This window comes from Oryctolagus cuniculus, chromosome 7 (assembly GCF_051225735.1).
Source record: "Oryctolagus cuniculus isolate XC-2025 breed Fujian yellow rabbit chromosome 7, ASM5122573v1, whole genome shotgun sequence".
Taxonomy (NCBI): Eukaryota; Metazoa; Chordata; class Mammalia; order Lagomorpha; family Leporidae; genus Oryctolagus; species Oryctolagus cuniculus.
Window position 1 is genome coordinate 139,358,942 of NC_142873.1, and position 23,800 is coordinate 139,382,741.

Sequence of the window (23,800 nt, forward strand, 5' to 3'; positions counted from 1 at the left end):
TGACTTCACCCTGCTTCTCTTCTAAGTCTGCATTGCGCTATCGAAAGGCAGGGCGCCCCTCCCATGGTGGCATTCAGAGTTGTCAGATAAAAGATGGGCACGTCTGAGTGTCATCTGCTAATCTGACAAGCAGCGTGGTCATCCCTGCAGGCTGCAGCTTCACCAGCCAAAGTCAACCTCAGAGAGCAGGAGTGGGTGGGGAGAGTGGGAAGGATGGTCCGAGGATCCAGATGGGGAGATTCCAGCTTTCACACACACCCGCCCCCTGGCGCTAGTGCCTGTCTCCTCCGTGCCAGAATTTACCTAAAGAGCCTGGGAAACAGCAGAGCAGCGGTAAATATCAGATTGGAGAAAACGCCTCAGCAGCTGCAATCCCATATATTGCGAGTGATAAAACTGTAATTGTTTGTTGACAGTGTATATTAGCTATTCACAGCTTGTGTCAATAGAGCACCAAGAAACTAGGATCTAGGAATCTTTAATGGCGGTGCAAAAAATATCGTGGAGCTAACTTGGGGAATCAAAGCAACAGTTTCTACTCGGTGGGAGACATGCTGTTCCCAGAGCCAACTTCATGGGAGGTTCTTTGAGATTCTTCTGTGATGCCGTACGTTGCTGAAGGAAAAGGCTCTCCCCAGCTGAGGATACTGGAAGTGCACCCAGGAGCACAGTTCTGGTGGGCATGGGGTGAGGCACGTTTCAGCTGCTCTGTGTTGGGTCCAGGAGGAGGTAGAACCTCTGGGGATGGGACCTGGGGGATCAGATCCTTGTGGAGGTCTGGCCTGACTGGAGACAACTTGGTATTTTAATGCCTAGGATCCAAAGGGAGGCAGTGATCCATCATCCACAGACAGGAATATTTAAGGGGCAGATGGGCGCCTGGTGCATGGACGAATCAAGCCATAGGTAGCTGGTGGCCTGGGGGCCTAGCTTATGGTTCTTATGGTCAATCCATTTCCAGCAAGGCCCTGGCTGGTTCTGTAGATGGCCATGGGGAAGGAGTGGGATGGACAGAAAGCAGCTACAGTAAGAGGACCCAGCAAGGACCAGATAGGAGGTGGAGACCCAACCCGGGGTGTCCGAGTATAGTTCAGATCTAACAGTGAACTGGTACACGGTCTGGTGGAAATACAACATGACTGACATACGGAATTCTTTGAACTTTTTATTTTGAAGTCATTACAGAGTCACAGGAAATTGCAAAAATAGTACAGAGAGGTCCCCTGTGCCCTTCATCCAGTTTCCCCCTGTGGCTACATCTTCTGTGACCTTAGCACCATGTGACAACCAGGAAGTTGATGTCACTGCCATGTATGTGTATCCTTATATGTCATTTTGTTACCTGTACAGGTTCAGGTAGCTGCTACTGCAGTCTGCAGGTAGGACTGTTGCCTCCCTACAAGACCTCCTTGGGCTACCCCTGTGTAGCCACATCTACTTCCCTGCCTCTTACCACCCCAACCCCTGACCAGCACAAATCTACTTCCAATCTCTTTACTTTTTTTTAAACTTATTTTTGATTCACACCCATATGTGTTTTAAAGTATCTGATAGGCAGAGATAGAACACAAACACCCCTATTGAATGGTTCACTTCCCAACTGCCCACAATGGCTAGGACTGGGCAGGGGCTGAAGCCAGGAGTTTTGAATGGTATCCAGGTGTCCCACACGGGTGACAGGAACTGAATTATTTGAAGCATAACTACTGCTTCCTAGGGTCTGCATTAGCAGGAAGAGGAAGTCAGGAGCTGGGTATCCAACCAGGTATTCTGGTGGTGGATGTAGGTACCTTCACCAGCATCTTAACCACTAGCCCAGTGGCCTGCCCCTGTCTCTTTAATTTTGTCGTTTCAAAAATGTTGTATAGACAGACTCACACAGCTTGTGATCAGCTCCTCACCACCCCCCACCGCCCCTCTGTGTGATGGCCTTGATGTCCACCCAATGTCCTTTGATCAGTTGTCCATCTCTTCTTATTGCTGAGTGGAGTCCCTCGTGTGGATACACCACAGTTTATTGAATCAGTCACCTCTTGTGGTTGTTTCCAGTTGGGGCCTATTATGAATAGAGCTGCCATGAACAACACACACAGGTTTTTGTGCAGTTGTAAATTCTCTTTTCTCTGGGATGAATGTACAGGGGGTAGTTGCTAAGTGTTATCCTTTGCATGTGTGTGTGTCTGTGTGTGTGTGATGTGTGTAAGAAGCTACCAAACTGTCTCCAGAAGGACTAGATTTTTTGTTAACTCCTACCAGCAGTGTATGAGAGACCCAGTTGTTCTGTATTGTCACCAGCATGTGATATTGTCACTTTTATTTTAGCTGTGCTCCTGGGGTGGGGGGTGCTAGTCTCTCACTTAAACTGTGCACGCCTGATGGCAGTGATGTTGAACATTTTTTCTTGTGCACATTCGCCACACATCTGTTCTCCTCTTTGGTAAGAGGCTTCTTCATGTGCTTTGCTGGTTTTCTAATGGGGTGGTTGGGTTGTTCTCCACCTTAGGGGAAGAGCACTCAGCCTTTCACCCTGAAGTGTGGTGCTGGATGTAGGTTTCTCTAGATGTTCTCTATCAAATTGAGAAAGCCGCCCTTCGTTCTGAGTTTCCTGAAAGTCTTTGGTTATGACTAAGTGTTAAATGTCATCAAGTACTCTTTCTGCATCAGTTAATCTGGCCATGCAATTTTTCTACTTTTAGCCTCTTCATATGGTGGATTATACTGATTGGTTTTCAAATATTGAACCAGTTTTGCATCTTCAGAATCAACCTCCACTCAATCAGAGGGTACAATTACCTTTGTAGATTGCAGAATTATCTTTGCCAATATTGTGTTAAGGATTTTTGTGTTTCAGGTAGGATATTGGTCTTTAGTTTTCTTTATTTGTCTTATCTCTGGCTTCAGTATCGGTGTATACCTGGCCTCCTATGAGTTTGGAAGTGTTCTTTCCCTATCTTTCCTGGATGAGGTTCTGTAGTGTTGATGTTAATTTTGGTTTATACATTTGACAGAATTCTACAGTGAAACCATCTGAGCCTGGATATTTCTTACTGGGAAGTTTTTAAATTACAAATTCAATTTCCATTATTGGTATAAGACAATACATATAATCTGTTTCACATGGGAATGTTAGGATAGTTTGTGCTTTGCAAGTCTCTGGACATCTCATTGGATTTAATGTATATGTCTAACCTGTAGCATTTTCCTGTTATGCTGTTGATGACTATAGGCTCTGTTTTCCTTAACTCTGGCCAACTCACAGTGTTTGCCAATCTATAGGTGAGGGATGAATCTTGCAGGTTAGTTTTCACATTTTGGTGTCAGCTAAATGGAGCACCTTTCTGTTTCTGTTCGCTCATGCCTTTTCCCTTCTCCTGTTTGGCTGTTTATTTTTGTTATTGATTTGTCAGGGCTTGTTCTGGTTATAAATACTAACCCTCTTCCTGTCATATATATTATAAATAATCTGGGTCTCATTTTTCTCTTTATCTTTTTTACTGATTCTTTTGTCACGCATGCATACTTTTAATTTTCATGTAGTTAAATCAATCAATATTTTTGTTAGGCCTCTGGGGCTTCATGTTGCATTCATCAGTACTGAATCAAGTTCACCAAATAGAAACCCACATCAGACTAGCTCGGGAAGAACTAAAAGAAAGGAAAGAAAGAATATTGGCTATGGCACTGGGCATTGCAGAGAGGGGTCTGTGTGCGTGGCCAGATCAGCAATCTCAGAAATAGCATCATCAGAGCTTTGCTTCTCTTCTCTTTCACTGCTGAGCTTTCAAAACATGTCTATGTGGTGTTAAGGACCCCAAATAACAGACTTTCAGCATGTGTTTATCCCATGGAAAGACTCAGAATGACCTTGCTCAGGTGGTGTGCCCTCTTCCCTCGTTTCCATACCTTGAACAGGTTGTCAGAAGGAGGCACAGTGTGCACAATTGGCCGTTGGAGCCACTGCAGTGGGAAGTGGGCTGCCTTTCAGAACCCATGCTGTGGACAGCTCCCTTGAAGCATGAGGGTAGGTGGACGCCAGAGCAGTCCTGTCCACATGTCACACTTGGGAAGGCCGAGCCCATTCCCAGCAGAGGACTGTCTTTTTAAAGTCAGTGTTCTTGTAATTTGTATGGATTCGTGATTTTACATATAGGTTTTAGACGAGAGAGAGAGAAAGGGACAGGAGAATCAATAGATATGGGGAGAGGTAGGGATCCTTTTGCTGGATGTTTTTATATTTGAAGACAAGTTGACCTTGAAAATTATTTGCTCAGATTCACCATAATTTGATCATCTTTTCTTCTTTCTGAGCTGAATTTGAGTCGCTGTGAATCCCACAAAGTTAGGATGGTGGTGAAGACAAGTCCGCAGGGCTAAAAAAATCAGTACTAACATCTAACAGATATTTTAGATATCAACTTTATTCACTTTAACTTGTCTGAGCCCAATATCCACTCTCCTCAGGGACATTCTAGGCATCAAGATGTCATATAGCAGTGGGAGGTAGACAATGGGTTCTAGAAGCACCACACTCAGTCAAAAACACCTAAAAATTGTAGTAAATGTAAACCTGGATTCCCTTCCAGGGCCTGGGGATAAAGGACAAAGTTGAGCAGGAGACTGGCTGCTTCCCTGCCACTTGTGTGTGCACAGGAATCCCTCGGGCCACCCTATATGGACCCCAGTGGTGGGCAAGTCTTCACTAAACGTGTCCCTGAGTGCCCATTGTTGTCTTTTGTTAAAGATTTTATTGATTTATTTGAGAGGTAGAGTTACGGAAAGAGAGAGGAAGGGAGGGAGGGAGGGAGGGAAAGAGAGGGAGAGGGAGAGGGAGAGGGAGAGGGAGAGGGAGGGAGGGAGGGAGGGAGAGAGAGAAAGAGAAAGAGAAAGAGAAAGAGAAAGAGAAAGAGAAAGAGAAAGAGAAAGAGAAAGAGAAAGAGAAAGAGAAAGAGAAAGAGAAAGAGAAAGAGATCTTCCATCTGTTGGTTCACTTTCCAGATGGCCACAACAGCCAGAGCTGGGCTGATCTGAAGCCAGGAGCTTCTTCACCCATGTGGGTGCAGGGACTCAAGTACTTGGGCTGTCTTCTTTCCCAGGCCATAGCAGAGAGCTGCATAGAAGTAGAGCAGCCAGGACACGAACCAGTGCCCATATGGAATATCAGCACCGCAGAATGAGGCTTAGCCTACTGTGCCACAGCGCTGGCCTCCAGTGTTGTCTTTTTAACCTTAGAAGACTTACAAATGACTCTCCTGGGGCAAGCATTGAGCCTAGCAGTTAAGATGCCATCATTGCACATCATTACCCAGGCTTGGTGCTGGGCTCCTGACTCCAGCTTCCTGGAATGCAGACCCTAGGATGCAGTGGTGATAGCTCAGGTAGTTGAGTTCCTACCACCCTTTGCAGAGTCCTGGATAGTGTTCTTGGCTCCCAATTTCTGCCCTGGCCCAGCCCCAGCCATTGTAGGCGTTTGGAAAGTAAATCAGTGGTTTAGAGCTGTCTCTCTGGCTCGCAAATAAACACTTTTTTAAATGACTGTCTTGTACAAAAAACTTATTACCATAAGTTCAGCAGTTCCTTTAGATTCACCCATTTCTTTTTCCTCACTTGAATTCCAGAAAGAAAATTTAAGCATTTTAATTTTAAAAGCATGCACAGCGTGATCCCATTTGTATGAAATTATTTGGTTGAATATGATCCCACCTATTGATCTGTTCATTTTGGTGCGTGTCAGCTGTCAGCAGTGAGTGTTTCTGGATTGTATTGGGGTTTTGTTTTTTGCATTCTTCTTTTCAACTAATAAGCACTTATTTCTATAAAAAGCGGTAGACATCCCTTTTAAAGAATAGAGTCTGTGATAAGAAGCACTCACACATTGTTACTTAGATTTTGAATTTTTTTCTCAATATGTGAATAAATATTGTCTGATAGCAATTATTACCTGTCAATTTCTGGTGAATTCTACCCAAAGCCTCAAAGAACCTTGGCCAGAGAGGAAAGAGATAAGAGGGAAAAGAAAAAAAAAAAAAAAAACAGAAGAGGGAACAAAGGATGAAAGGCAAAGGAACAGGCTGGCCTCTGGGTCGGGCATCGGGCCATGGCTTTGGGGCAGGCAACCCTCATATTTCTGGGGCAGAAGACTGCTGATTTTCATCCTCTCTGTCGTTTGTCTTTGAACGTCTTCCAAATGTCCTCTCTATGCCTTTAGTTATGCTGTCTTCCTGTTTCTCCCTAGCTTTGATCAGTACTGTGCATCCAACAGGTGCTCAATAAATGCCTCAAGGATGTGTAGATTCCCAGGAGGGTCCTCTCCCTAATTGCATCTCTTTGTCTTTCAGACTCACCGGCTTCCAGCTGCCTGCCACCATCGTTAGTGCGGCCACCACCCTTACTCTGCGCCTCATCAGTGACTATGCAGTCAGCGCCCAGGGCTTCCACGCCAGCTATGAAGGTAGGTGCTCCCGCTCACCCCCAGAGCCTGGGATGTGAGGGCTGCGTGCTCTCAGCTCTGCAGGGCAGGTTTCTTCAGCCTCAGAGCTTGCACCTGTCTTAACCCAGCTGCTTGGTAACCTAACTCAGTTACCTGCACGGTTCCTTCCACCTGCTCAGGAAGCTGAACATTGAAACCAGAGCTTAGCTGCAGTAGTTCATCCTTAGGGCCTGGCGATGGTACTTCTCCACCTTTAACTGGATTGTGTTGTGTTTTTATTTTGTGGATTCTGTTTCCTATGAAGCTTAATTGCATAAGGTACCTCAGGTTGTTTTTGAAAGTAAAAGCGATATAAGCTCTCGGAGAAACAAACAGCTGAAAACTCCATACAGGGACTACAAAGAGTTAGTTTATATCATTCAGAAAAGAACAATCGGCGTTTGCTTAATAGCAGGGATCAGGGTTTTCTGGTTTGAGCTATGCAGGTAATTTCACTTCTCTTAGTCTGTTTAAGTATGGAGTTAGAATTCAAATTAACACTAATGTCTTAAGATTATACACTATTATTATTAACTTTATTATGTTAGTTCAGAAGGTGGTACTTCTAGATCTCTGTCATTTCCCTAGGAAATTTACATCTCATTAATAGGTAATTATGCTGTTCTTGGCTAAGACCTGCACTGCTATTTTGTGTTGAGATCATTAATAGGCACGTTTTAAGACTGTTAATGATAATTAATAACATCCCTGTAAAGCAGTTATTTGAAAGCTTTCTTTCCCTTGCCTTTGTTTGAGAACTTGAAGGCTAAATGATGCTTTCTTGAATGAACTTATAGCAATTTAGAAATAGATAAGCATCTTCGTCCAGGCTGGGAGTCTCCCATGTGAAGAGGATCATTCTACCTCCTTGGCAGAATGGGCAGGCAGTTGGAGACTTGAACCTGAGCAACTGAGTGCTCCTTCAAAAATCTCAGTTGTTAAAGATTGCTGAGAAGGCCCCAAGAAAGTTGTGCATGCCTTTAACTGAGGGCTGCTGACATGACTGCTCTTCACTTCAACTGGGGCTCCTGACAACTCTGCTTTACTTTAACTGAGGGCTCCTGATGTAAGCCTGCTTCATTTTAACTGAGGGCTCCTGACATGGCTCCACTTCACTTTAACTGAGGGCTCCTGACAAAAGCCCAGTTGTCTTTAAAGTAAGGACTACTGAGATGGCCTGGCTTCTTTTTTTAAATGATCAGCTCTTCCCAATATCAAGTCTCTGGTCTTAAGTCATCCTGTTTCTGCCTTCACTCCAGCCCTGAATCCAAACTCATTCTCTTCAAGTTTTAGCTACAAGCTCCTTAGTAAGAGAGACCTCTTCGGAAGCATGTGAAAGTCTCCATGGCCATTAGCTCCTTCTACAGTGTATTTCCCTCAGGGAGAGTCTCTGTGTTTGGGGGTGGGGGATCTGAGCCAGGGACTGTACAGGAAGTACCCCCTGGAGATTCTAGAAGTGACTGGCATGTATGGGGCCCAGCTGTGTGTGCTGGGCCTTCTTAGTGTCCTCATTCAACCATCCTCATGGATCTCTCTTTGTCTGAGGCCCGAGGTTTCAGAAGACTTGAGGAGAAAAGTGTCCTGTGGCTCCCTGGCCACACCTTGTTGTCTGTAGGACAAGGTCAAGTACTTCTCCATCGGACTCAGCAGGTCTGAGTGTTCACGGAGCCTTTGGAAACCAAGGTCCTAGCCCAGAGTTTAAGGGCAAAGTCTGTAGTCACAGAGGTCTCTGAACCTCTGCGTTGCAGACAGAATTCTGAGAGCTTGTGTGCAGCAGAGGTTGGCCAGCCAAGGCCCGCTGACCAGATTGTCCAGCTGGCAGGGGGGTTGTGCTGCAGCAGTATTCACCATAGCCTGGTTGTGGAATCAGTCTAAGTATGCACCAGTGGATGAGTGGATAAAGAAGACATGCAATGCACACCGAGCATACTATTTGGCTTTAAAAAGGAGGGAAATTCTGCCATGTGTGACAACATGGATGAATCTGGAGGACACATGCTATGTGACTAAGCCAGGCACAGAAAGCAAACATGGCCATGCCCCATAGAGTGCCCTTTTTGTTCAACGACGGATCCTGTACAGTGGTCTGCACCACACAGCTTGGGTGTGCAGTGGACCAGACCTCTAGGTTTGTGTAAGCACACTTTATATGGTGGCACAAAGATGAGATGGTCAAACAGCATGTTTCTCAGAGCAATGCAGGATTGCTACGGATATATGCATTTACTGTGTGTCAATAAAGTTTTATCGGGATATGGCCATGCCCATTTGTTTATAGGTAGAGTAAGGGTGCTTGTGTGCTCTACAGCCACAAAGGGGAGCTCTTGCAGCGGAGCCTTTGTGACCTGCAAGCCCTATAAAATACTCTCTCGCCCTTTGGAACGGAAGTGTGCTAAGCCTCAGTCTAGAGCTGTGCTGTCCACCGTGAGGCTCTTGTGTCTGTCTACATCCAAGTTCGTTGACCTTAAATGTAATTTAAAATTCAGGGTCCCAGTTGCCCTGGCCTCAGGTCAAGTGCTCAGTTACCACATGCAGCTTTTAGCTGCGAAGACAGAGAACGTTTCCATCATGGCAGGAAGTTCTATGGGACAAAGCTGAGCTACAGCTTCTGCAAGGTTCACGAAAGGGCCTGTGATTCCAAAGAGGTTACAGAACATTCGGGATGACTTAGGAAGCCAGGAGTGGCAGCCCAGCTCGGGGGTCAGGGGGCTGCTCAGCATTCACAGCAGGGACACCAGAGTGAGGAACCTGAGCCAGGTGATGGTGTTGGGTCTCTAAGTCACTGGCACCAGGACCACAAAGCCTCCCAGGGGAGCCCTAGCAAGCCTACGTCCAGTGCACACAGCTGCTGTGGCAGAGTGAGGGCCTAAGCAGTCACGGGTGCAGGGATTATGCAGACTTCCCAGGTCATGTGGTTAGCTGTCCCTGCAGCGGGTCACGGAGGCCTGTGCTAACAGGGGCATCAGGCTCCGATGAGCCAAGGCTGTGGTTGTCACCACACTGTTGAGCTTGGGACTGGACCATGGGGTAATTTGTGCGTCTGGACCGAGTGAGTTGCACCCACTTGTGAAATACCCCAAGTGGCAGGGCGAGGAGGGAAGTTGGGGGGAATAGACAAGGGCAGCTCCTGCTGTGAATATACCCCTGGGTTCAATTTCTCCCTGGGACTATTCATCAACAGTCCTGGTAATTCCATATCTGGGGATTTGCTGATAAATAATTGCTTCTCGGGCGTAAAACCTGGCTGATTGGCAGATTTTTAAACTTTCTGAAGCTCACTGGGATGGAGGAAGGGAAGTTTCTATAGCCACAAGGGCTGTGTGTCAATCTGGCATGCAGGGGTGGGGCTCAACCCCTCCCTGTGTGGCAGAGCCCATCTTAGGGTTTGTGCTGTGTAGCAGGCAGAGGAGCAGAACCTGCGGCCAGCCTGGGCTGTCCCGAGGCAGAACAGCCACCTGCATTCTTTGTTCACCACATCGCCCTCTCCATTTCCATATGGCACCCAGGCCCTGCCCTTGGTGGCCACCCTTGACCCGAGTCCCCGACTGTCTGCCCTGCAAGCGAGTTTGGTCCTCATGCACCCACACCCCGAGTGTGAGAAGTGCAGATAAGGGCCTGAGCCGCTGTGAGGGCTTCAGTGGGAGCTGAAGCCAGGGGCAGGGTGTCAGCCCGCCCTGCACAGAGGGGAAGATCAGAAAAGCCAGGGGTCAAGCACTGAGATGACACAGGATGCTTAGTTTGTGATCCCTTGGGGGAAAGAGTGTGGGCCGCAGCCGCTGGACTAGAGGGAAGGGGATCGGCTTGTATGCCAGGCACTTTACGAACCTTATCTCATTTAGTCCCCCTCGGCTCACCCGTGCACCGATGTTGCTATCTCTACCTTACAGACGTAGCAGCTGGGCCTCGTGGGAGGTTTGTGTGCCACGCAATGGCTACTTGCTGGCCAGGAGCCCGAGTGTGGCTTTTTCTGGCACAAAAGACTGTGCTGTAATCCTGCGAGAGGCTCCCTGCAAAACCCCTTCGGTAAGGCCGAGGCTGGAGACTTCACAACACAGGCAGGTCAGAAGCAAGGGTGGGCGCAGGAAGTCTGCGTGGCCTCCGTGTCCCTCCAGGCTGGCGTGCGTCATCCCATGGAGACAACCAGAAATGCATTCCTGAGCTTCGCGGCTAGGAGTTGCAGATAAAGGAGTGGATGCCCAGTTGATCTGAATTCACTCAAATTTCTCATATGTCCCAAATATTGCATGGCATACGTCCATACTGAAAAGCTTCTCTAGGGGCTGGCGTTGTGGTGCGGTGGGTGAAGCCGCCACTTGCGACTCTGGCATCCCACATCGAAATGGTACTCTGCTGCCGATCCGGCTCCCTTCTGATGCACCTGGGAAAGCGGCAGAAAACCGCCCAGGTGCTTGGGCTGCTGCACCCATGTGGAAGATGTGGATGGAATTCCTGGCTCCTGGCTCCTGGCTTCAGCTTGGCCCAGCCCCAGCTGTTTCGGCCATTTGGGGAGTGAACCACTAGATGGAAGATACCTCTCTCTCTCTCTCTCTCGCTCTCTCTCTCTCCACCTCCCTCACCCCCACCCTGCTTTTCTCTCAGATGTTCTGCCTTTCAAATAAATAAGTCTTTAAAAAATAACATTTGTTCTTCTAGAGTTCAAATTTAACTAATCAACCTGGCTTTTTATTTGCTGAATTCAGCAACCCAGCTTTCAACACCGAGTCTGAAAGTAGGCCCAGGAGCCCTCCCCTCACTCACTTTCTCCTCCTGCTCACAGGCCTGCCCCCATCCTGTTCTGCGTGGGGAAGGCCAGCTATCCAGCTGCGTCCTAGCAAGTGCACATTTCAACAGCTCTCTGCGCACTCCCAGTGCGTGCACAGCCGCAGACCCACCCTGTGGGCAGCCGGGATTACTCCATCTTGCGACTCTATCATCTGTGTTGATGAGGTCAGTGGTTTTCTGTGTTAACAGGAGAAGCCCCGGTTTGTTCTCTGGAATGGATACCAGTGAAGCAGTGCCGTGGTCTGAACATCTTCTGATTATTTAACAGTCATCTTCTGTAGACGTTTGGTGGAGAACATTCTTGTAAATACAGCATGAGCCCTCATCTAATTAGCTGCTTAGAACAAATTCTTGGCAGTGCAGTGGCTGGGTCAAAGACCATATAGATTTTACATTTGGATACAGAATCCCAGAGTGTCTTTAGAAAGGTTATGCTAATGCACACATCTGTCTTCAGCCTGTGAGCAGGCCAGGCCTCCCCCACCCTCACCTTCCTCCCCTGCATGTTGGTGAGTTTTAATTCAGTTTCGCTGATTAAAACGAGTGAACAGTAAAAACCTCATTTGTTGTGATAATTTGCATCTCTTTGATTATAGGTGAGGCTGAGCACCTGTCATCACTTGCCGGCCATTTGTAGATCTTTTGTAAATTGCCTCTCCCCAGCCTCTGTCTAGTGTTCCACTGGGGCATTAGTACTTCCCTTATCTTCTTTGGACGTGGCTTTTGCATATTAAGGATATTAATATGATCAGTTTCCTTTTGATGTTCTGCAGTTTTAATTTCTACGCCACTAATTTTAAATTTAAATGTTTGTAATTTTTCTTTTTATGAGATCTACTTCAGGTGCCCTGCTTGGAAAGGCCCTTTTCCATGCCAGAATCAGATAAATATTCCTTTGAAGGTTCATCTCGTTTTTTGAGTTTGATTTGTACCTTGCTGTTTCAAGTCCCTTTGGAATCCGGTGGCATTTGCGTTGGTGTCTGTGAATCCCGTTCTGTCCCTGGCTCCCGCATGGTTGCTCACTGTGGGTCACTCTGGGTGGGTGGGGAAGGTCTGCCTCTTTTCCACTTGCCCCTGGTGCCATTTGGGTGTCATCTGTCCCACCCTCGCCGTCCGACTTCCCACCCCCCACCCCCCCCAGCTCTCACGGGTTGCATGGCATTGTTTCTGTCTACTCCAGAATGAGATCATCACGTGAACCAGAATCCCGAGCAGACCAGAAGTGCCCACGAGGCGAGAGTCTCTGCAGCCTTTTAACACCTGATCCTGGCCACACCTTTGGGTTTTAGCAGTGTGAATCTTAAGTGGGTCTCGGTCTATTCGGTCTACCTAACAGTCTCCAGCTCAGGTATTTCTGTGTTTGGCCAAGTCTAAGTATGACCTTGTTAGCTCACCATCAGAATACAAGAGGCTTCCTTAAGAGTCAGGCCCGTTCTGCCCACTGATTACATCTGCATAGGATCTGTAAGGATGGGGCGCCTTTACTTTGGCAAACTCCCTGATAACCTTCAGTTGAGAGGTAGCACAGTACAAGGATTAAGACCTCAGCTTCAGGGCCTGTGATGTGGCCTAGTGGGTAAAGCCACCACCTGTAGTCAGCATCCCATATGAGCACCAGTTCGATTCCTGGCTTCACCTCAGAGCCAGCTTCCTGCTAATGTGCCTGGGAAATCAGGAGAAGATGGCCCAAATTCTTGAGCTGCTGCACCCAGGTGGGAGATCTGGAGGAAGCTCCTGGCTTCATAATGGCCCAGCTGGGCCCTGGCTGTTGTAGCCATTTGGGAAGTGAACCAGTGGATAGAAGATCGATCTCTCTCTCTCTCTCTCTCTTTCTCTATCTCTCTCTCTCTCTCTCCCCCTCTCCCTCTCTCCCTCTCCCTCTCCCTCCCTCCTTCCCTGCCTCCCTCCCTCTTTGCCTCTGCCTTCTGCTTTTCAAATAAATAAGTAAATATTTCAAAAATATAACCTCAGCCTCTGGGGTCGGTCATCTGGAACCAAACCCCGTCTTGCTGCTCTACCGCCATGTGACCTTGGACAAGTTGTTTCCTTTCTCTGAGCCCCAGCCTCTGTGCCTGTGCAACCAGAATACTGATAGCACAGGTTAAGCATCCCTGGTCCAAAATTTTCTCAGAGCCAATGTGCTGCCATGAGTAGAAAATTCCACACCTGACCTTTATGAGGGGTCACAGTCCAAACACAGAGGTGCTTAACTCATTGCATGAAAGCGCCTTCATCTATGAATTTTGTGTTCAGACTTGTGACCCATCCCCAAGAGATTGTCTATACAAATATTCCCCAATCCCGAACATTCCCTGGAACACTTGAAGTCTCAGGCAGTGCAAATAAGAGACACCCAGGCTGCACTTAGTGCATGGAGCTGTTGTAGGATTAGGGAAGAGGGCACACAGGTCACGTGATGTGCTCAGCACGGGCCCTGGCGGATCCTCAGCTCAGTATTTAGTTCTCATCCTAACCTGACTTGACTGGGAATCTTTCAAGAGACCAGAGAAATATGTAAAATCCATAGGCCACAGTCCCAGCCCTATTCCAATTCCCTGGCTCCTGAGTTTGCACAAAATCCTCAGGGCTGCTGTTCTTAGTGTGGCTTGTCGTGCAACCAGTCTGTTGCTTCTTGGCAAAAGGATCTGAGAGTTTTTTGCGTCTGTGAGCTTCCAGCTGATGGGGAACCTGCCCCATCAGCTCCCGGTGAGGGCTCAGGCCCTGTCACCTGGGGCATTCACGCTAATGAGGCCAAGGCCAAGGCCTCTTCTCTTTGTATTGGAGATGCTGGCATTAGAACTGAGGGTCTTGTTATAAGCCCAGTAAGTAGGCTTTAGACTTTTGAAGTTGTGAACTTGAAAGTGCTCTCTCTGTCTGTCTCTCTCAAACACACATACACATACACACACAAGCCACTTTTCTGTGTAATTCAGGGATTTCACAGGTACCCTGGAACCTATCCAGTTGCCCCCAGTCTCCCTGAAAAACAACCCAGAGAGGCTAACAGCACCTGTGAAGTTGGTGGTAGGGATTCTGTCATCCATCCTGGTACTATTTATTGAGCGCTGACTGTGTACAGCCCCTGATTTTTTAAATCCTCACTTTCACAGTCTTCAGATGTGTCCTTGCAACCCTTCTCCATGACCCCTCAAAAACGGGAACTGGGAAGAAGAAACAGTGCTCAATTTAGTGTCACTTCTGGAAAAAAAAAGGGCTTGGATGGGCCTTGGCTACCACGAGGAGGTCAGCCGTGTCATCGCTGCCTGTGGACCACAAAGCATTGCAACATGGGTAGACAGACATGTCTGTGGGTGGGGGATGGACAGATGAGCGTGGCGCTCCTTGTCTTCTTGCGCCTGGAGAGGTAGATTATGAGATGGTTTTGGGACAGAGTGTGCGCTTGGGGCTCTTGGAAGATTTGGTTGGGTTACAGGTGACCGTGTTACCATGCACACTGGGAAATTGATGCCCAGAGATGGAGTTGGAGCCGTGGGTGCTGGCCACCCGGCCCCTCCTGGTTTTCTGCCTCACTGTAATTACATCTGATTCTCCTCTCCTGGCCTCGGCCTCTCAGACCATTTCCTCATTCTGACAAAGTTCCCCCATTCAGGGACGTTATGCAGACATCTCAAAATTGGGCTAATGGAAGCTATTTGAACATCTGTGTGTGCATACTCACAGGCAATTTTCAGCACTCAGGCCACTCCGGGCCGGAAGTGCAGGCCTGCCCAGGCCTCCTCTGGGATGGGAGGGGGTTGTGGGTGTCCACCCCCTCGACTCGGGAGGCCCAGCGTGGCCTTCCTGAGTGCTCCTGCTCCTCTCCTCCGGGCCCTGCCTCGGGAGCTGGAGAACATCCGTTCTAATCAATACCGTGGAGTCACAAATTAATACACAGAGATGTGGCATTTGAGACAAATTGGGCAGCGCTTCTCATTACATGAAGAACGAGGATGATTTTCCTAGCACATCCTCCATAATCCCACAGAGTTCACTGCGCATGGTGCTGTTCCCCCGCCCCGCCCCCACTTTAGGAGGAGTGTTACCATGGCTCTAGGATGCTATCATGCAAGCTGTGGTGTCCAGGGCGCCCTCCAGGGAGGGTGCAGGAAGAAGCAGTGACAAGGGGGAAAAGGGCGTTTGCAGGCGGCTGGGTTGGTCGCCTACATAAAAGGTGCACCTCGGCTGTACTTCTGTGTCCCTGTTCATTCATTCAGCAACAGGTACCTGCTGTCCGCAGGCCCCAGGGGAGGCCTGGAGGAGACTAAGATGACTAAGCCATGTCCTCCAGCTTCAACGAGCTCTGAGGCTTCAGCACGCTCAGAGAGGAGCAAGAGCACAGGCCTCAGAGTCAGAGGTGTGGGTTCAAAGCTTGGCTTCTCTTCCCATGAGCTATGGGACCCTGGGTGAGTGTCTCCCAGCTTCCCGGAACTGAAATTTTGCAACGCAGGAACCGTAGCGCCCAGTGAGTTCCCCCATAGGAAAGAGGATGACCCTTTCATCCCCTCAAGGGTATGGTGAGATGTGATATGGTAGAGAAAGCATCTAAGGTGATGCTTGGTGCATAGTAGGCACTCCATAAAAGAAAGCTATTTTAACAGATCATGGTGTGTTTTGTGGGAGCCAAGACATGTTTCTTTCACCTGACAAAACCTTTGGTCAAGGTTTATGGGTCTTCAAGGGCAATGACTGTCACCTGTTTTTTGTTTGTTCTGCCATCGCAGCACCTTAGTCCAGGGCTGGCATGCAGCGGGACCCAGGAGTAGTAGCTAGTGCTTGCCTCTCTTGGTCTGAGTCTTTGCTTGTCTGGACAGCTTTTGTGCAAACTAGCACTACTGGCCATCCTTAGAGGTCACAGTCCCTGAACTCAAGGCCTAGTGGCACTAGTGGCCACCCTTGGAGGCCACATCCCCGTGAACTCCTGGCTTAGTGGATAAATGGTAGCCTTCATTGTAGTCATCATCTCTCCTCTGTCTGGGCACACTTTTTTGGTGCTCAACCTGTACAACTGTGCATGGCAGGTTTCCTTCAGAGCCACTCTTGCCCTCCGTAGGACTCCACAGTCACTCGCTGTCCAAACAGAGATTCAGGGAATCACTAGATATTTTGGAGCTTTCGCGTCAAGCCCCAGGGTGGAGTCTGAAGTCCTTGCTCAGCCATCAAAGCCCTGGACATCAGCCCTGCCTGCACACCCTTCCTCCTCCAGGCACACTGGACTTGGTCCAGCCCTGAGACACACACAGCCTCCCTGCTCGTCCCTCCAGCACTCCAAGTCCCTCTCCGGAACCTCCCTGCTACCCAACCTTGGCTCTTCCAGTCTCTTCTTCAGTTCAACCCAGGAGGCCGCCCCAGCGCACCATGCCTCATTTGGTTCTTTCTTGGCTCCCTATACTTCTCTGCATCATGTGTGTTACTGTGGTATTCCTGTCCTGCTTCCCTTCTCGGCTCCTATGTGCTTCCAGAGAGTAGACGCCTGGCTGCAGCTCAGGGCAGGGGGAGGATCAACTCCCACGCTGCCGGTGAGTGGCCAGCCTGTGACTTTGAGCAAGTCACTTAACCACCTCTGACCACGCTTGTCACGGAGGACAAGGATAATAATACACACCACTCCACCGGATGGCTGCAGAGGAGAAATGAGACAACATGTGTCATGTGTTCTAACCTCTAACCGTGCCCAGCAGAGAATCAAGATGCAGAAGCAGATGCGAGAGCTGTTGTCTTCACGGCTCATGGCTTTGTCCAGCCATGGGCTCTGACACGGCAGATATCTAGTAAATACTGATGGGGGCTGGCATTGGTGGCACAGTGGGCTGAACTGATGCTTGCAATGCCTGCATCCCATATTGGCATGCTGGCTCCAGTCCTAGCTGTTACACTTCCGATGCAGCGTCCTGCTAATGCACCTGGGAGGCAGTGAATGATAGCCAAAGTGCTTTGGCTCCAGCCGCCCATGTGGGAGACCTGGATGGAGTTCTGAGCTCCTGGCTTCAGCCTGGCTCAGCCCTGGCCATGGTAACCATTTGGGGAGTGAACCAGCAGATGAAAAATCTACCTACCTGCCTATCTACCTCTCTCTCTCTCTTCCTCCCTCCCTCTCTCCCTCCCTCTCTCTTTCTTTCTCTCTGTCTGCCTTTCCCTCTGTCTCTGTTGCTCTGCCTTTCAAATAAATGAATCCATAAATCTTAAAAAAAAAAAAAAGCTCAGTAAATAAATGCAAGAGTAAATGATTGTCTGGTCCCCTGTGGATGACCCAGACCAGGGAAGCGATTTGCTCATTGTGGCTGGTTCTATCTTTCACTGACCCCGGGATGCCCTCAGTTAGAAGGTGCAGCTTTAATTGCTGTACTGCTAAGGAAGAGAAACTGCTGCAAATTAAAGAATGCCATGCTGTCATTTATGAGATGCATGCCCCAGTGCAGGAGACGAGGGAGTCTGGAAGAGCAGGTGCCCTAGAGCCATTGAAATATGGTAACTGCTTGATTGTGTGAGCCCCATGGCCTCCGTCTGGGGCAGGTGCATCCTGCTCGCCTCCCCTCTGACCCACCACACTCTTGATGCTCAGGCCGCCTGCTTTTCAGCATTCAGGTAGGGACTTCTGGCCACGTGACCACCTCTGAATGTATTCTCTTGGTTCCAAGTCTCATTACTTCTCAATTTTCTGCGTTGAACTCTATTTAACACCTATTAGCACGAGTCTTCTGTTGATAAACGCCCTTTTCATGGGAGGCAGTGGGCTGCTCCGGCCCAGATCCCCCTCTCCTAATCTGCCTGAGACATGGGGGTCTTGGGAACCCCAAACATGACATGCTCAGGACCCCTCCGGCTTGATCCCTGTTCCTCCCATAATGGCCCCTGTGGCTCTGAGAGATCGCTGGGCTTGGCTGTGATGACAGGTGCAACGTCAGCTGCAGGACACACACATGTGCCTCCCTCTTGTGGACTTGGGTCAGGTGACCCAGTCGGAGCTTCCTCCAGGAATGCTGGCCCTGGAGGCTCAGGGCCACACATGCCTTTCTACCACTTCTTCCTTGTCTCCCAAGCCATGAGCCTCGCACTGGTGAGGAGAGCATTCTCAACAGAAGTGTCCAACCAAGTATTTTAATCCCACTCCTCCCATTAATTGGCAGTTCAGGGATGATTAGCCGCTGTGTTGTGTTCTTCTTCCCGACCCTTGTCTGCATTAGTGTGGGTAATGGAGGGTTGAACTCATTGACATTTCATTCTAACAGCAGGAGAGGAGAGAGTACTTAGTGTGTTAGGTGGGGGCTTTGGATTTGGAGATTTGGCGGTGGACAGATGCCATCTCAGTCCTTCCCCCTTGAGCAGCAATAGCCATGGTTTCCCAGTCCTCATACAAGCCCAGGGCCTCTGAGATGAGGAAAACCGAGCCCAGGGAGCTTGTTGGCTGCCTCTTGCATGCCCAGCGATGCAGGAGGGCCTTGCAAACATGGGCACGCCCCCACCTGGTGTGCAAAGTCGTAGGAGCCCCAATTCACAGCTCAGAAAGTCAGGGCACAGAGAAGCTTTGTCAACAGCTCACAGGGCCATGCGTCGTTGGAAATCCATCAGGATCTGAAGCCCACACTCTCCCCACCACGTGTTGCCTCTCAGACTCGCCCCATGCAGCTGTCAGGCCTGTGCATGCCACGTGTCCTGACCTCGCAGAAGGATGGGGGTAGGAGCAGCAGGGGGGCCAGCAGCACGATGCCACACCCCTCTTGGGGCCTGAGGACCCCAGTCCTGGCCTTGCTGCCTGAGACTTTGTTCTTCTGGACAACATCTCTGCTTCCCTGTCCCACAACGCTTACTCCAAGCTCTCCATTCATGCTTCTCCCTGGTATCCAGCCGTATCGTAGGAGTAACACACATTAGGCTTGGTAATGAATGCTTTCACTGGGAGTTACTCTGTTTTTAAATATATTTACATAAATATGTAAGTATTATATATATTTAAAGATTTATTTTTATATTTGAAAGGCAGAGTTACAGAGAGGCAGAGGCCGAGTTACAGAGAGAGAGGTCTTCTATCCGCTGGTTCACTCCCTAAATGGCCACAATGGCCGGAGCCAGGAGCCAGGAGCTTCTTCTGGGTCTCCCACATGGGTTCAGGGGCCCAAATACTTGGGCCATCTTCCACTGCTTTCCCAGGCCACAGCAGAGAGCTAGATGGGAAGTGGAGCAGCCAGGACTTGAACCAGTGCCCATATGGGATGCCTGCACTGCAGGCAGTGGCTTTACCTGCTAAGCCACAGCCACTGTCCCCAGGAGTTACATTTGAAAATTGGAGGTCACAGAGGAATGAGCCAGATAGGCAGGTGTCAGCTTCAGAGCCTCTGCACATTCTGTTCCTTTTGTCCATCCTGCTTTGCCCAGTAGCCCCATAGCTTTATTTCTCCTCTCACTCATGTTTCTGGCCAAACATCTCCTAGCTGAGTGGTCTTTCCTGTCCATACTATGGCCCCCCCACCTCATCACTCCCTATGGCCCTGTAGGTTTGATGCAACAATTTCTTTGCCTGTTGTCTATATCCTTGGTCAGAAGGGAGCCTTCCTGGAGTCAAGGGCTTTTGTGCTTTTTGCATTGTTATTGTTGTTCTCTACTGAATCCACAGCTCCCAGGTCAGGTCCTGGTGTGTGGCAAGGTTCCCAGCCACTATTTGGTGAATGGATGAAGTCAAAGGGTGGAGAAAGCAGGCACAGGTATTCTAGCAGCTGGAAGAAGTCCCATTGGGCAGAGGTGTGGTGTGGGAGAAAGGAACATGGCAGGGGCTGAGCTGGAGTGAGGGGCAGGGCCTGGGAGGCCACGGGAGGGATTTGGGCTCTATTCTCCCTGGTGGGGAGTGGGGGAGGGGCAGGGTAGTCACCCATGGGTCTTGCTTGGGCAGGGAGGTGGCACTGTGAGATCTGTGCTTTAGGGACCATGAGGAGGGCAAGGGCAGACTGGAGGCAGTGGGACCTGCGCAGGGATGGGGCCGGGGAGTGCTGTCCAGCCCACCATGTGCCTGGCCCTGCACCTGCATTGTGAGCCAGGCTAGACCAAGGGACCATCTATCCCAGGGCGCGCTCCCCAGGTTCCTTTTGTGGCTGGGTGGAGCAGAGGCAAAGGCCGATGACCTGCGGCAGCGTCGCTTTCACCGTCGCTTAGCCCAGACGTTTATGTATTCTCGCCTGTTCGTGGGGTGCCTGCAGCTGATTGAGCAGACTCACCTGGAGGGTCCTGATGCATGCAGGGGTCTCAGTTCCAAGTGGTGTGGGTGGAGCCCTGAAGACAATCCTTGGGAAGCGTGCTGAGCACTCGAAACGAGGAGGAAGAAAGCCGCACGAGACAGTGGTGACTGTGAGGACGGTGATGAAAGCTGGTGTTGCTTAAATTCTTCCCAAGCACCAGGCGCTCTCCTAAGCACGCGACTATTTAACATCGAATCCTCACAACAGCTTGGTGAGGTAGGCACTGTTATTATCTCTGCTTTTTAGACAAGGCTCACCCAGCGAGGTTAAGTCACTTGCCAGAGGACACACAGCTGGAGACAGAGTGTGGGACTGCGAGGCTGGCGTTGTGTAGAGGGTAGAGTCTGCAATACCAGCATCCCACACAGGAGCCAGTTCAAGTCCCAGCTGGTCCACTTCCAATCCAGCTCCCTGCCAATGGCCTGGGAAAAGCAGCGGAAAGTGGCCCAAGTATTTGGGCCCCTGCTACCCACATGGGAGACCCAGATGAAGCTCCTGGCTCCTGGCTTTGGCCTGGCTCAGCACTGGCCATTGCAGCCATCTGGGAAGTGAACTAGTAGATAGAAGATGTCTCTCCCTCTCCCTCTCCCTCTCCCTCTCCCTGTCCCTCTCCCTCTCCCTCTCCCTCTCCCTCTCCCCTCGCTCTCTCTGTAACTCTTTGAAAATAAATAAATAAGTCTTTTTTTAAAAAAAAAAAAGAAGCATGTGGGTTTGAACCCAGGCTTTGTTAGAGAAAAGGATACAGTCATTCCATGCAGCTGGACCAAATGATAAAAAGAACATATTCAGCTATCATAGGGAGCAATGTCAGGCTTTGTACTTTCTAGAAGGTCACAAAAGGAAAGATGTCGTAATCTGGCCGTATTCAGATGTAGAAGTCCTGTACCAGGGAAGCCATTTGAAATGGATAGGGAGACACCTGACAGTTGAGCATGGTGTACCAGGGGTGGCAGCGACAGGTGCGTCCCTGCGTTAGATAATAGGCAGCAACACGGTGAGAAGAAAGCTCCAGGAGTTCATCCTGGAGGAAATAGAGGCACCGAGCAAACACGCAGGGAAGCCAGAGTAATCCGGAGTAGCACAGCCACATGGCACTCATCCCTACTCGGTTAGCCTGGAGGACTTCGCTGACGGTGCACGGTACTGGGGCAGTTGTGGGGGATGGACACACTGACACATTGCTGGTGGCAACGTTAATTAGTCCTCTGGGAATCCGACGTGACAGCATGTATCAAGAGTCATAAATGTTCCTGTCGTTTGACCCAGTAATGCCCCTCCTGGGAATCCATCCTGCGGAAATAACTCAACAGAAGAAGAAAGTTATATGCGGGAAAGTGTTGATTTCAGCATTATTTATAATGATGAAAAATTGGAAACTGTAAAAATGTCCAACAATAGGGGGATGGCTGGGAAAATTATAGTACATCTAACTAATGGATTTATGCAGTCATTTAAAATTATAATGGCCTTACTTAGTAATAGAGAGAGATGCTTGTATTATTTTCAAGAGGAAAGAACAGAAAGCAAAATTGTTTCCTAATATTTGTTGCATCCATGGAAAAAGTAGGTCTTCTGTGGACTGAGACTGGATAGAAAGAGAAGCAGTTGACAAGGGAGGGCAGCGAGATTGGGAGTTTTTTTTTTTTTTTTTTAAGGATTCCTCTTTAATGATTACTCTGGTGTATGTGTGATAAGTAGCCAAGGGGCAGGAATCCAAAATCAAAGACTGAACGAATATCGAAACCAACAGCGATGACATTCTGGCTTGCGTGGAAACTCCGTGGAAGTGTCAGTCGGCTCTGAACTTCAACGTGTGTCAGGTGCACAGAGCTCTGGCCCCAGGAGGTTGCGTTCTGGATCTTGGGAGGTGGGTGCACGCAGAGGAAGGACATCACAGAATAAAGCGTTCCGCAGCAGCACACAACCCCGATCCCATAGTGAGGCGCACGGCCCCAGCCCCAGAGTGCTGGGAAGGAATGAATGAGAGAAGTGGCAAAGGACAGTTAAAGAGAAGACACAGGGGTGACGTGAGGGTTTGTCATGGACAAGAGAAATCAGTCCATTGGAGGTTGCCCAGAGAGCGCAGCCCTGTCCAGGGGGAAGATGTTAGGGGTGGGTGGATTACAGCGAGGAATCAAAAGTCTGCCTGGCCAGGTAATGAGTTTCCACCCTTGGAGGTTCCCCAGTAGGGCTTGGATCGACCCAGGTCTGCCAGGACTGCTGTGACCAGTCTTTCCCCAGTCTGCAGGGTGCACTGGCTCCATCAAAGACAATGTTGTATTGAAGGATGTGCCATTATGTTGTGCACCACCAAAAAGAAAAACTCTGCCAACTGAGCTATGTATGACATACACTTAAATGGCAGACTCATCTCAAAGTCTAAGCTATTTAGATTTTGGAAAGAAACCAATGAAATACTATGCAGCCCTGGGGGATACAAGGTGAGTGTACAGACTGAACATGGCTCATCTTGCAAGAAGCAAATATACTCTCTCTGTCTCTGTCTCTCTCTCTTACACAGACAGCACATGCACACACTCACCGGGTCTTCAACAAGTTCATGCAAAATATACGTTATCTTTTTCTTTCGTCTTCTATGAATTTTGGAAGTGCCCTCTGTATGTTTGTATGTATGTGTAAAGTCTCTCTCTTTCTGTCTGTATACATAAATTAAATATTTTAGCAAAATACATATTCATAAATATATATTTAAAAATGCATTTATATCTGATGAGGAGTAAACTGCATATATCTATTTTAACTAAATAAATATACATTTTAACTAAATTTATAGCTAAATATTTTAACTAATATGCATTTTTACTAAATATGAAATGTTAACACTACATATATTTACAAATATATGCTTAAAATGTATTTTTAAAGGTCAAAAAGTAAACTAAATATGTATATTTAGCTAAATGTGAAATATTTTAACTGATTATTAACTAAATATTTTAACATTTAGGAATCAAATATTAACTATTGAACCTATTTTACTTAAACCTTAGTTCAATATTTTAGCTAATTTTTAACTAAACATTTTAATTATTGAACCTCTTTTACCTACATGTTCAATATTTTAGCTCAATATATACTTGTATATTTGTAAAACACACTTATATACATCCATTAATATATGAATGTGTTACATAAATAAATACTACATCACATTCCATTAAGTGTACATGGACAGAGAAAGGTGTGGAATGTGAGTGGGCAGCCAGGCAGGCGTCCATGGAGCCATGCCCTGCCCTCCCACCAAGAATCTCTTCTTGTGAGAAGCTTGCCTGAGCCGGGTAGGGGGTTGCTGTAGATGCCTTCTAAA

General features: G+C 48.5%; 1 protein-coding gene across 7 annotated transcripts in view; it reads left to right on the plus strand.

Annotated features, from left to right (window-relative positions):
- Positions 1–23,800, plus strand: part of CSMD2 (CUB and Sushi multiple domains 2) — a 624,779-nt gene that overhangs the window by 109,516 nt on the left and 491,463 nt on the right. For all 7 annotated transcript variants that reach the window (XM_051832052.3, XM_051832047.3, XM_051832045.3 and 4 more), the window contains exon 3: positions 6,336–6,448. In XM_051832052.3, coding sequence (XP_051688012.3) covers positions 6,336–6,448 — 113 coding nt within the window. The remainder of the gene's footprint in view (positions 1–6,335; positions 6,449–23,800) is intronic.